The sequence below is a fragment of the Penicillium antarcticum genome, assembly GCF_028974205.1.
Source record: "Penicillium antarcticum strain IBT 31339 chromosome Unknown utg000009l_segment0_segment0, whole genome shotgun sequence".
In the NCBI taxonomy this organism is placed as follows: Eukaryota; Fungi; Ascomycota; class Eurotiomycetes; order Eurotiales; family Aspergillaceae; genus Penicillium; species Penicillium antarcticum.
Window position 1 is genome coordinate 6,535,665 of NW_026695307.1, and position 12,523 is coordinate 6,548,187.

Consider the following 12,523-nt stretch of genomic DNA (forward strand, 5'->3'; position numbering starts at 1 on the left):
TGAGTGTTAACTCCAAAGAAGCATGAAGAAAACATGCTGACTTGTGGGTGCACGTGACCGTCGGTGGAACCCCAAACAGTGACCCGAAACCCGGAACTTCTTCAGGAACAACTTCGAATCCCTGCAACTCAGTGGCTGAGGCTCAACTCTGTCTTGCATAGTAGTCAGATTGAGTAAGAGGCTTAGAGTACCAGACCAGCTTGAAGGATATAATGCGACCCTTTCACGATAAACTTGCCCACGGTCGAAATGTAAGTGATCTATTCACTTTCCCCAAGGAATCGTGCATCGATATTCTAGGAGCAAGATTTATTAAGCTCTTTCGAGCCCACTAAGGCATTTGTTCCCCTGCTCTCTCTAACCCCACGAGATACTCTTATCCAGTCTTTTACTTTTGTCTTCTCGGCTTAGAGAGCAGGCTTGGTAGATATGTCTCCTTAAAGTAGGTACCGAGACCTCGGTCGATTTGTCTGCCTAGGCTAGAAAGAGCTCGACAAAAAATCTTTCTCCTAAGGCCAGTAAGAAGACTGGATAAAGGTATCGCAGAAGACTAGGAGAATGCTTTCTTGCGAGCCATGGGAGGCAAATCTACAGAGCTCTTTTCCTGGATTTAGGCGACAAGTCTGTCTCTTAAAGGTTGAATGATAGATGGAGTAACGTCAGATAGATTTGTCTTAGGAGCCTGAGACTTGGCAAATCTGTCTCTTCGGGCTAGCAAAAATGACTCGACAAATCTATCATCTGTTGATAAGAAGAAAACTGAATATACGACAGATCTGTCTCCCAAGCGCTAGATAGACGGTTCCTCATTAGTGGCCAAGATAGATCTACCCATATCTCTTTTCAGCCATAACAGGTGTTTGTTGTGACTTATGGAAGATAGCAATTAAAAGAGTCATATTTGTAAAGATCCCTATAATAAAGTAATCGAATAACTGTTTCATTCTTCGGAGTCCGTGTCCAGGTGACTGGGGTATTCAGAGTGGCTACCTTGTTGGAGGAGATCTAGTTGTCTTCCTGCAGTGTATGGGTTGGGTCGTGATTGAATGCTTTCTTTCATGCCAACGAAACAAGAGAATGCGTCTTGCACAGCCAGCGGCTTTGCTTTCCGGGCCAATAACTCCTAGACCAGTAACTCGGCCGCGTCATTACCAGAGTCCTTTGAAATCGTGGGACGTTCTCTGGAGGCGAGGGGTAACATGAACTCTCTCCGTGGCTGCCTATACAGACTAAGTGATTGATTGCCATATTTCCTCTCGAGGATTTTGAATTGCTCGTGAGGCGCATTCGTTGCCAAACTCGATCGTGCGGACCTATTGAGGCTCACTGGCAGACAGTGCTGTGGGGAATATGTAGGCCAAAGCGGGACACCAGCCATGGTAACAGCATAGCTTATGTTATGTTCATCACCTTTTTCAGGGCCCTTAGGGAGACTGGTTTGACTAAATAGTCATCAATACCCGCTGACTTGGCCTGCTGCTGCATCTCAGCGGATGCGACTCCAGTGATTGCCATAATGCAGGTTGGGGGAAGGCTATTCTCTTTCTCATGCTCGCGGATCTTGCTCGAGGAAGTGACGCCGTCCATCACCGGCATGGAAAGATCTTGAAAGGCGGAGTCAGAAGAGAGAAACTTTTAGAAAAATATGAAACATGCAAGTGAAATGGACTTACCCATGAGAACGTAGTCGAACTTTTTCTCGCTCTCTTTGTATTTGTCCAACGCTACCAATCCATTCGCAGCAGATTCATAGGTACAGCCTAGCTTGCGAGCAAATGTACTTATGAGCTGTGAGTTGAATGTCAGCATTCGTCAATGGGAAAATTGGGTAAGCAATGGGATACCTTCAGATTGATGTTGTTATCATCTACGACTAGGACGTGCAACCCCTCTTGGTCAGTCTTTGGGGGCTCTGAGGCACCAGCAGGCGGTTCAGATGCCCGTGGAGCCGGTGGTGGAGATACAGATCTCCGCTGCGTATCATTTGAAGCATCGGGGCCTTTCGGTGATTGGCTCTCCTGGACAACCTCTGGACTTTGTACGGTATCTGGATCTTGGTCGCTTTCCAACGGCCCTGGGCCGGTTGAGATCGACTTAATAGCGTCCCGTATTTTCCGTGAGTCATATCTAATATGAGTTAGTCAAAGCGTCAGAAAAGAAATCTCGATACGCACGGTTGAGGGATGCGAACGAAGTTTGCCTTGAGCTTTTTTCTGTCAATGAGAATCCTCGTGCCTAGCACGATCAAAGACCTGAACTTAGAATGGAACGGAATGGAAGGTTCTTCTTGCAACATCCGCTGCAAAGTGGCTTCTTCAATGATCGCGAAATCACCATCGAAGTTTTCGGCGGACTCTGCATATGTGATACCCCAGTTGGGGTGCGCCAATATCACATTGTTGATGGTGCTTCGAATAGACAATTTTCGCTTCGCTTCCGTGCTTAGAATGCCGGTGGGTATCTCCTCTAGATCTGGATAACCCTGAAAGCCGATGAGACATACCCGGGTGGCTGGATGTGATTCCGCCAGCTTGTTGGATATATTTGGAGATTCCATGGCGACAGGATGGACTGGAATATAGACATCCACTTGGGTTCCAACCCCCAATTCGCTCTTGATATCAATATGCCCACCAAGGAACGTAACAAGCTTGTGTACAAGGCTCAAACCAAGTCCAACACCCTCCGAAAGGGAATCCTCTTGGGAAAATGGTGAAAAAACCGAGTGTCTAAGATAGTCGGGGGATATGCCACTCCCCGTATCCATCACTGACAAGCGAGCCAGTAAAGGGTCAGAGTCAGAGTCAGCGCCGACATTTGACAATGACACTTCAATTACACCTTGCTGAGTCCATTTCATAGAATTGCCAACAAGACCCATAACAATTCTTCTCCAAGCACCAGCTACCGAGTGTACCTTCCATGAATTCTGGGTATCGATTCGAACGACAACATCAAGATTATCCATGTCTCTGGCGTTTGATGAGCGGTTGGCGTAACTCAAAAATACTTCGGCTTCAGACTGGGGTTTATTCTTATCCCCCGTCGTTTGCGAGGTATACAATATTCCAGACACGTCCTCTATGAGAGTGCCCAAGTCCACATTGGTACTTAGCTTTGAAATGGTGTCCTTTGGGTTGTCACCGCCTCTCAGGTTGTTGATCTTGGTGAAGTCCAGGCTAGAGAACGCTATTAGCTAAGAAACTCACAAGTACTGGAGGAAAGCTTACAGATGGTCCAGCACGTCTAATAGCGTTAAACCGCAGGATTCAATAATCTTGAGCATATCTGCTTGAGCCGGCTCAAGCTTCGTTCCCTGCAGAAGTTCAAGGCTACCAAGCAATCCGTGAAGTGGCGAACGAAGTTCATGGCTAATGGACGAAATGAAATCGGACTTCGACTTTTCCGCCGCATCCCATTCAGCTCTGGCAACTTCAGAAATAATTGAATTGCTGAATACCCTGAAGAACCCCAGCTCTTCCAGGCCCAGGACACGCTGAGGTTTGACTGTCCAGACCAGCGTTCCCGCGAGCCAGCGTGACTTGTTCCAATCCCAGAGTGGAATGAACAGAACCGACTCTGCATCTGGAAACTGTGTAGCTAGCTGCGAACTAATATCATGAAGATTTTGCGATGCTGCGGACTGGTTTTCCTGAATTTCAGCGCTTGTGTCAAATATCTGTCCATTTGGATAGGCTGCGATCATCTTTTTCAGGAGGACTTCCGTCAACGTGACACTGGAATTGGTGCTGGTGTCGGCTTCTGACGAGGCTCTAATGGCACATCCAAAGGTATTGCACAGCTTTTCCGATCTTTGCGATGATTCTCCATCGCGTGGGCGAGGTGTTCCATCAATGGATTCACTAAGACAGTCAGAGAGTTTGTTCGCATGATAGAGTCAAGAGTACTAACATTCCAGAATTGCTTTGATAGGCATCCATGAATACCACCCCAGCAAGGTCCATAGAATCCCTGAGGATAGCACTGGCGCGAGTAAAAATTGAACAAATTCGCCTGGAGATGGCTACACTCGACTGAGCCTGTGATGTGCGAGAATCGGTATCATCAGTTGCGGGAGGATTCTCTTGTTGTGGTGTCATTGCCATGAGTTGTCCAAGACTGGAAGGCAAAGAAGTGATTTCAGTATTTTCGGACATGTCAGTGCGAGAGGTTAATAATGACTCTTCTGTGGTCCTCGATGACCCCAAATCCATGACAGCCTGTGTCGACGGCGCTCCATCATGATCGCTATCATCAGCTGACTTGTTGCGAACCGGAAGACCAGAGAGTGTGGCAGTTGATTCTGCTGAGTCGCCATCAGGGTCTGCACTGTTGCTGACAAAATCAGTCACTCCTTTGACCAATTTCTCGGCTCGACGGTGGAAATGCACGATTCGTGCGTTTTCGAGATGCTGAGCAATGGCATCCGCCATTTCCTGCAATAAAGCAACCTCTTGATCCCCAAATACATCGCGCGGCTTGTCGTCTACCACACAATAAGAACCCAACACATGCCCCGATGCGCTGAACAAAGGCACTTCCGCGTAGAATCTCATATGTGGCCAACCAACCACGTAAGGACGATTCCTAAAACATTCCTCGTCGGCAAAGTTCCGGATAATGTAACGAGTAGTGTTGGCTGTTATGTTCGGGGTATCCACCTCCAACGAAGTGTCCTGGGCAGTAAACAACTTGATTGTTTGCGGGCACACTCCCCAAGCAAGATTCAGCGTTCTGAATCCTAGATATATGCCATCATTCGGCAGATGTTGGTCGCTATGCCGTAAGGATATGGACGCGGTAGTTTCAGCCAGAAGGTGTTGGTTTTCTTCATCGATAATGGAAACAAACGATCGACTACACCCAAATCGATAGACGCCCAGTTGGCTCAGGGCGTTTAGTGTGACATCGGGGGAGAGGTACGCAGCACCGGGCTGCTCGTCACCCACCGGGGCATCCCGACCGGACGATTCATGTGTATCATGTTCTTTAAACGTGCAATAGTACCTAGAAATGGGTCAATTGCGACCGAACAGGAATCCTTCAAGAAGAAGGCAAACAAGATGCGATCAGATCCAATGCGTACTTTGATAATTCTCGGATGCGATCGCGCTCCGATTGAGATGGCGGGGGATGCTGCGGCCCACGCGCAGCCAGCAACGCCATAGTCTTTTATGTGAGAAGGGGAATTGTATAAAAGATATTTAGGTCATTTTCCAGAATAAGAAATCCATCAATACACACTTTGAATGATATGCTGAAAGCGCAGTCGGTGTAAAGATTGCATCTCCATGCTTGATTCCCGAGTGCGACTGCGCTGCAACATGATTGGCTATACGACATTCATCGATCAGGTTTTCAAAATCTTAGTAATCTACACATCGGGTACGTACTATCGGATGTCCTCAATTGTTTTCAAGTGCAATAGACAGGTAGGAATTCGGTTAGGAGCTCTATGGAAAGGAACAAACTCATCCAAAATAAGGAAGTTCCACCTGCTTCATGCACTGTGCACCCCCACCTGAACCTTCGTTACCCCGGAGTACGTTACAACGGTCAGCCTGCTTGAAAAGAATCCTTGATACAAACATGGTAAGGTATTACAATGTACAAGATACGTTTTGGTTGAGCACTTAAGCGTGATCATAGGCAGACTTGTGTGCATATCCATGATGTATAAGAAGTTTCTACCAATCTCAGAGGTTAGGGCCCCGGAGTTGGGTGCGAGGGGTGGTCGGCCTTGCGATATTCCGAAGTTCTAGATTTTTATAGTTCGTACTTGGAAATAATTGAACAAATGGTCGGTCTCGGAAGTGCGTGGACTGGGAAATCCAAGGTGGCATCTAGAGATATACATTTGTATCCATAGACATCTTCTTGTAGGAGACAAGAATCTATGACCTACCTACATGGCTCCCCTCGAGAGCACTCTGCACCTTATCCAACACGTTGGAGACCGGAGCACCTGGCTGACCATCTATAGAACCATCCCCCGAGTTTCACCATAAGAAGCATGTTAACGTATACTTGATCAGGTATATGGAATCTATCGAGAGTTGCACGTAATTGCAAACTCAACTAAGATTCGCATCATCAGGCCAAGTGGATGATGAAAGACTTAAGTGTAATTCAAGGTGGAAGTTGGGACTTTCCGAGATTGGAAATACGGAAAACTGCACTTCCCTTTATATAGTTACATGGAGCAAACGATTGGGCGATCAATTTGACATCATCCAATATAGCAGAGCACTCAAACCAAAATATGTAATCATAATTAGGTCACAGTCCTGTAAACGTGTTACTATTCCTGTCTTCAAGCCATAATGACCGGTTGGGGTAGTAATGAACCCGACGATCAAGGATGACGTCGTGTGATATCAGAGAGTGATCTGCCACAACATAAATATCGCTTGTTTCCAGCACTCGATGTTTCCGTCTACACCTAACAGAGCAGTCAAACTATATTATCATAAGAAAAACAACTTTCACTCTCCATCACAATGGATACCGTCAAGGTTCGTGCATGTACTGAACCCTGTCTTGACACGACCTAACATGGATACAGAACGCCGCCAACTACGTTGCCGAGACCGTGCAGGGCACTGGTGCCGAGGCCTCCAAGGAGACCAACAAGCAGGTCGCAAAGGACGGTGATGCCAAGATCACCACTCGTGCCACCGCTGCTAAGGATGCTCTTGTCGACAAGAAGGACGAGAAGTCACACGATACCAAAGCCGACGTTCATAAGGGTGAGCCAATTTGCTGAAATCTACATGGCCGTTTGCTAAAAATCTTGTAGAACAGGTTAAGCACTAAATGCGACGGATTGGTCTTGAGTCCATGTCGCAGTTGCTATTTGGTATCCCCGCGGGTCGGGCACGGGGCTTATGATTGTGTCATATATACCACAAAGACATCATTTACGATGCGTTCAATGCAAATATTCCTTTCGAAGAACCACATATACTCCGTACCACCGGAAAAGTACGCGGCAACTACTTGATAGAGATCTCACGTTCCGAGATGTATCAGCATATATGACGTCAGGACGGTGCACGATCGGCAATAAGTCGGATAACATTTATAGATGCTGACTGGCCCCCGTCAACCCCCACCGATGTCACGTCTATGGGAAATTTCGAGAAAGCCACAGTGGATCAACGGGTGGAGGGAGCGTCTGTCCCGAAGACAACACAATTGGACTTTAGCAAGGGGTAAAGCGCCCCGCCATGCTTTAACTGGTGGGTGAGTCTACCGATGCCTCCCCAAATATGGAGTTACGGTACATGCAGCAGCACATTTATGGTACTGAGCAAGACTTAATGTTTCTCCTACCCCTCCTATGATATTTCCTGCTCAGCTTTGCAATCACTGCTCTTGCCATCACTCGGACTTCACCACAAATGTTTGGCAATAGGTACGGTGCACACCTTGAAACGTGAGTGCAGGCTAATTGTGCAGACGGAATTCCCAGAAGCCCGGCGAGGGTCTTATCAATAAGTTCCAGGCGACATTTTCTGATATCGTCCGACCGACCAAATGCGACCCCCCTGAGTATGTTTTTTACTTTAACGTGATGCTAGCGACGTCTATCCTTATTATATCACGCTCCAGGGCACTATGAGTCTTAGCTAATGTGCCGTGTATCACAGACCCGCGGGGAATGATGAGCCAAACCATCTGTCTGCCCGGGGCACTCCGGGTCTTCGCTTCACGCCATTGCTGAACGACCAATCTGGTCTCCGATTTACGCCGTTCCTTGATGACCATTCAGTTCTCACACCGAGTACAAACCACCCTTATCAAAATTACAATCCTGGCAGCTTGAACACAGTCTTCCATGGCCCGGCCGGAGACCTGCACACACCACTCATGGAGTCAAACCTGATGACACCAAAAACGCTTCTTGAACAATTTGCGGTCACTCCTCTACATAGAAATAACATCGACCCATTTCATGATACTTCAAACACGCAATACTTCGCACAAGAGCCCCAAACTATGTCTCCTGGCAATCAGAATGCTGCGTATCCACCGAGCGCATTCGTTCACTCCCATGTAGCCGATACTGCTGCCACTGGAGCTGACGAAGCAACCTTTCTGAACAACGTCGATAATGGAGGAAAACTGAATTCCCAGCTTGTCACCCCCCAATACAGCAATCCACCGGAGAACTACCCAAACCATGAGGATCACCAGTAAGATTCACTCCTGCATGTAGCGAGGACCAGAGCTAAGGGTTTTCTAGGTTTAGGTATCAGGTGACATTAAACACGCCGACAGCCATGGTGAATGATCCGAAACACCCACCTATCACATATCTCAACAAAGCTCAAATATACCCTCTTTCCGTTGTCGATTCTCGGCCGCCGTTGACCAACGAAATCGTCAGATATCGAACCTGGATTCGTGTCACGTTCGACGATGATGAACAAGCTTCAAATCCTGCCGCTTCTTGGGCCCTGTGGAAGGAGGCTCGGGGACATGAAGCGTATCGAAAAGACGGCAACCTGTATGCTATTGAGTTTGTTGGCCTATTCCAAGAGAATGAAGGTCAAACCTGTGATCATATCCAACTTGAAAAGATATCGCTCGACGGATTTTGTGTCACGTGGTACTCAGACCCAAGCACAGGAAGACAAGGCTGCTCAATGGGAGTCCGGTTCCATTTCCTTTCAACAGACTTCAGCCACACAAAGGGTGTTAAAGGGGCTCCAATTAAGCTATGCGCCAAGACTGAGACTCTCGCTCCAGGCCCTGCTGAGATTAGCTATTGCAAAGTCAAACTGTTCCGTGAACATGGGGCTGAGCGGAAAATGTTCAATGACGTTTCTCAGCTCAAACGAGCAATTGAACGACGCAGGCAAGATTTCGTCAAAGCCGAGAGCGGGGGTGAACACCTTGGCAAACGAAAACGAGGAAGTCGCAATGTACTTTATAAGAGTGACAAGGAGATCGAAGATGAGAGGAGAGATCAACTGCAAAGAAACTTGGACGAGGAATTGTCCATGATGCAAAACAGATTCTATTCCAATCGATCTGTGACCACCTTCTGTCTTCGCGGCAGTGTGAAGGATGATCCTGATAGGTTCCCAATCACCAGAGAGGATGGCGAAACGCAAAAAGCAGACCGATTCGATCAAATGACTCTGCAAACCTTGACACCTCCGTCAACATTACGCAGCGTGTCGAGAAATTTGTCATATAATTCGACAGATCACCGCTCACCTAAAGCCCACCAAGAAATGTTCCCGCTCATTCCGGACTTGTCTATGGGACGAGCTAATGCGGCATGTATCAATTCAAATACCAAAGCACCAGGTAAGCATTTGCCCAACCCATTTTTAGGACACACTCTGACTTGTATATAACCAGTTGCATGTTTTTACCTCCGCTTCCAGAAAAGCGAAACAGAGAAGGATGACTACCACACGGCAGTGTATCTAACAGAACGCACTGCGAAGGAACTGATGGCGAAGATAGCCCACAAACAGCGCTTCAGTCAAGATCATATAGTGCACCTGTTCCATGTCAAAAATGGAATGAAAATCATCATCGATGATGATGTAGTACAGCGGATCCCGGATGGTCAGGATATGATCGCTGAAGTGTCTGAGATCTCGAGCAATACGGCTACAGGTGGTGGTTCCACCATCGAAGTTAGATTAGACTTCTAATTAACCTCCGCATAAGCCCTCAGCTTGGTCGCTTTTGGCATTCCCCCCACTATCTGTCAATCAGTGGATTGTGTTATCTTTTTTTCGATGTGCGCACTGATTTGATGGATTAAAAGCGCCTGGTTCATTGCGGGCTAGTGGTCGATGTTGGTTGTGCTCATATCGACTATGATCATCAACTCTGAGACAATGCATGGACAAGGAATCAACAATGTTCAGAATTATAGAGTACATGCTGGGACTACTCATTTACGTTAGTGGGGCTTTTAAGCAGAGCCAGCAACACAGTAGTCGTCGGAAGACGGTCCGGTCCGTGCCCTGCCACACATTACTGGCAAGACCATGGACGTGGAGTCTACCAAGATCTCTTCAGGTTTGAAGATCGAGAATGATGATTTAAAGTTCCCCGCTGTGATTGAGTAGAAATGATGTCATCTGAACTGGTCGACAAGAAGCCATAAGTCTGTTCACAGTGCTACGAAGTATTAGACAGATCCTCTACAAGATCCTCGAAGTAAAAGTGCCATTTCATTCATTACTTGTGCTTTAACAGGTACAAGGAGAGTATTGCGAGGGAATAACCAGTGTACAAGAGATAGAAGTAAGATATAGGTGAAAGTGAAGTGAATGAACAGTAAGAAGATAGTAAAAAAGATAGTTAGAGTATAGTAGGTTAATGATGAGTAGAAGCGAAAAAGGAATTCTAAGAAACATATCTTATCAATTTAGGATAGACTACGTCAAGCTTACCAGAGTATCTAGTGATGTGATTCAGTATAGTCTACAAAGTAGCAGAGATAGGGAACTATAGGTAATCGGTATCTTCTATGGATTCTTCTATTTCTAAACACATAGAAAGGATTACGATGACAAACCAGTGGCACTGGGCATTTTAAGGTTTCATTGCTTCTTTCAGTTGCTTGATGCGCAATGCAGCAATTAGGGTGGTTGTCTAGACTATATGTCATCCGAGGAAATAAACACAAATAGTAGTGGAAAGAATTCCCCCCGCATATCTCATTTTATTGATTCGAAACACGACCTTGAAGATGAATGTAACACTGGCCCTAGACACTTTTGCGTGGCGGACATCTTCCGTCAGAAGAGTGTCGAGCGTATTTCGGTTATCTATTATCCCGAAAACAATTCCATTGCCCCTATCAATTCGTTCCAGAGGGGATCTTTCTGAATAGCAATATTTCCTTCCCCGGTCATGACCTTGTATTCAGCGGGAGAAGAGGTTCCATATGAATACCCCTCTGTACCACGAATGAAGGCGACAAGGTCTCTTATCCATTCCGACATTAATTTTTGTTCCGCAGGAGTCGGGCCGTGCATGAGAGAGTAGCTGAGACAGAAGTCAGAAGATCTGAAGACATTAACAGAATGACTAACCGGGAACTTACTTCCAAATAGGACGGTCCATAGCATGAGTGACTCCAAAGGAAGCCGGTGCCACCTTCTCCGTGATAAACGAAAGTCGATAGGCAACCATATAGCGCCAGATATTTGCCATATCAACGCCATTGTCTGCAAGCATCTTGACCAGATAACGCGACGGCGCCCTGACCTGACCATCGGCAATAATTTTCCCAAATAGCTTCGCCCAGTCTTCCTTGCTCTCCGAATTTGGAGGCTGATAGTGTTGGAGAAGCCTGATAGTCGTTGAAGGAGGGTAGTAGTTTGTAATTTGTCGTTGGAGGGACGCGAAGTTTGGATCTGGGCCATTCGTGGCCGCGTATAGGGTATCTTCGTTGAGAACCTCGCCAATGAAGAGGCGCAGATTGCGTCGTTTAAACTCTTGTGCAAAAGAACCATCTCTGCAGTATTCGAAGATTCCAGGTTTGATAAAAATGTCATCTGTCACTGGACGAAACGTGTGGTTCTCGAGGTCCATTATTCCAGCGCATAGATCTTTGGCGCTTATCCCGCGTAAAAACTGAAACTTTTCTACCACACTCGAAGAGGAAGGTACTTGAAAGTATCGGCAAACTTCTTCAAACTGGGATTCGCATTCTTTCGTTGTTTTTGGTTGAGTTGGAATGGCGTTGGAATACATGACTAAAGATCGGAAGTGATCACTTCCGGCAGACCTGAAATCATACAAAGCCTGAGCGAGAACTGAATAGGCGCCAGCACTACGTCCTGCAAAGTGAATATTGCTGGAATCTCCTCCGAATGACTCAACGTGCTTATAGATCCAGTCGATCGCGAGGCGCTGATCCCACAGTCCATAGTTGCCGGTAGACTCCCCATTCGACTCTTCGAGGAGAGCGTGGCCAGCCAGGAAGCCAAAAATGTTGAGTCTGTACCCCACCGCAATAAAGACAGATTGCAAATTGCCAGTGGAAATGAGCTCCGTCGGATCCATGCTGGCCTCCTGGCTAGGGTCTCCAACCTGGAACCACCCACCGTGGAACCAGATCATCACGGGCCATTTTTTGTTTGGGTTGGAGGGATCAGGAACCGGTGTCCAAATATTCAGTCGAAGGCAGTCCTCGTCATACAAATGTTCTGGGATATGTTCGCTGACCACTTTCGAGTAATTTGGTTGAGGACACACGGGGCCAAACGCTGTGGCATCGTATGGATGGACGCCATCGGAGGATGAGTACCTATGGGTGTCCGGGAAAGGCTGGGGCTTTCTCCATCTCAGATCACCGATGGGAGGCTTTGCATAAGGGATACTTGCAAATCTCCGTGACTTGTCATCAAACTGAAGGCCATTGATTTGTCCTCGATTTGGAATGACGACTTGGCAGTCTCTGGTGGTGTAAGAGATAGAATTTCCCATGGTAGCAGTTTCAGATAGGAAGAAAAGAAGAAAGAAGAGATGAGAGGGGACT

The 12,523-nt window shown here is 46.9% G+C and overlaps 4 protein-coding genes across 4 annotated transcripts; 2 read left to right on the top strand and 2 right to left on the bottom strand.

Moving 5' to 3' along the window:
* Positions 1-1,392: 1,392 nt before the first annotated feature.
* N7508_010812 (hybrid sensor histidine kinase/response regulator) lies at positions 1,393-5,166 on the bottom strand (the record flags this gene model as incomplete). The annotated part of the gene is made up of 7 exons (XM_058468872.1): positions 1,393-1,604; positions 1,674-1,788; positions 1,845-2,127; positions 2,175-3,179; positions 3,231-3,863; positions 3,913-5,007; positions 5,087-5,166. The coding sequence occupies 7 exons, from the start codon at positions 5,164-5,166 to the stop codon at positions 1,393-1,395; spliced, it is 3,423 nt and encodes a 1,140-aa protein (XP_058316718.1).
* A 1,334-nt stretch (positions 5,167-6,500) lies between these two features.
* N7508_010813 (uncharacterized protein) lies at positions 6,501-6,816 on the top strand (the record flags this gene model as incomplete). The annotated part of the gene is made up of 3 exons (XM_058468873.1): positions 6,501-6,515; positions 6,566-6,749; positions 6,800-6,816. The coding sequence occupies 3 exons, from the start codon at positions 6,501-6,503 to the stop codon at positions 6,814-6,816; spliced, it is 216 nt and encodes a 71-aa protein (XP_058316719.1).
* A 587-nt stretch (positions 6,817-7,403) lies between these two features.
* On the top strand, positions 7,404-9,677 carry N7508_010814 (uncharacterized protein; the record flags this gene model as incomplete). Its single annotated transcript, XM_058468874.1, has 4 exons — positions 7,404-7,438; positions 7,653-8,198; positions 8,255-9,321; positions 9,376-9,677. 4 exons carry the CDS (start codon positions 7,404-7,406, stop codon positions 9,675-9,677), a joined length of 1,950 nt encoding a protein of 649 aa, XP_058316720.1.
* Positions 9,678-10,808: 1,131 nt separating this feature from the next.
* N7508_010815 (uncharacterized protein) lies at positions 10,809-12,471 on the bottom strand (the record flags this gene model as incomplete). The annotated part of the gene is made up of 2 exons (XM_058468875.1): positions 10,809-11,025; positions 11,084-12,471. The coding sequence occupies 2 exons, from the start codon at positions 12,469-12,471 to the stop codon at positions 10,809-10,811; spliced, it is 1,605 nt and encodes a 534-aa protein (XP_058316721.1).
* Positions 12,472-12,523: the final 52 nt, after the last annotated feature.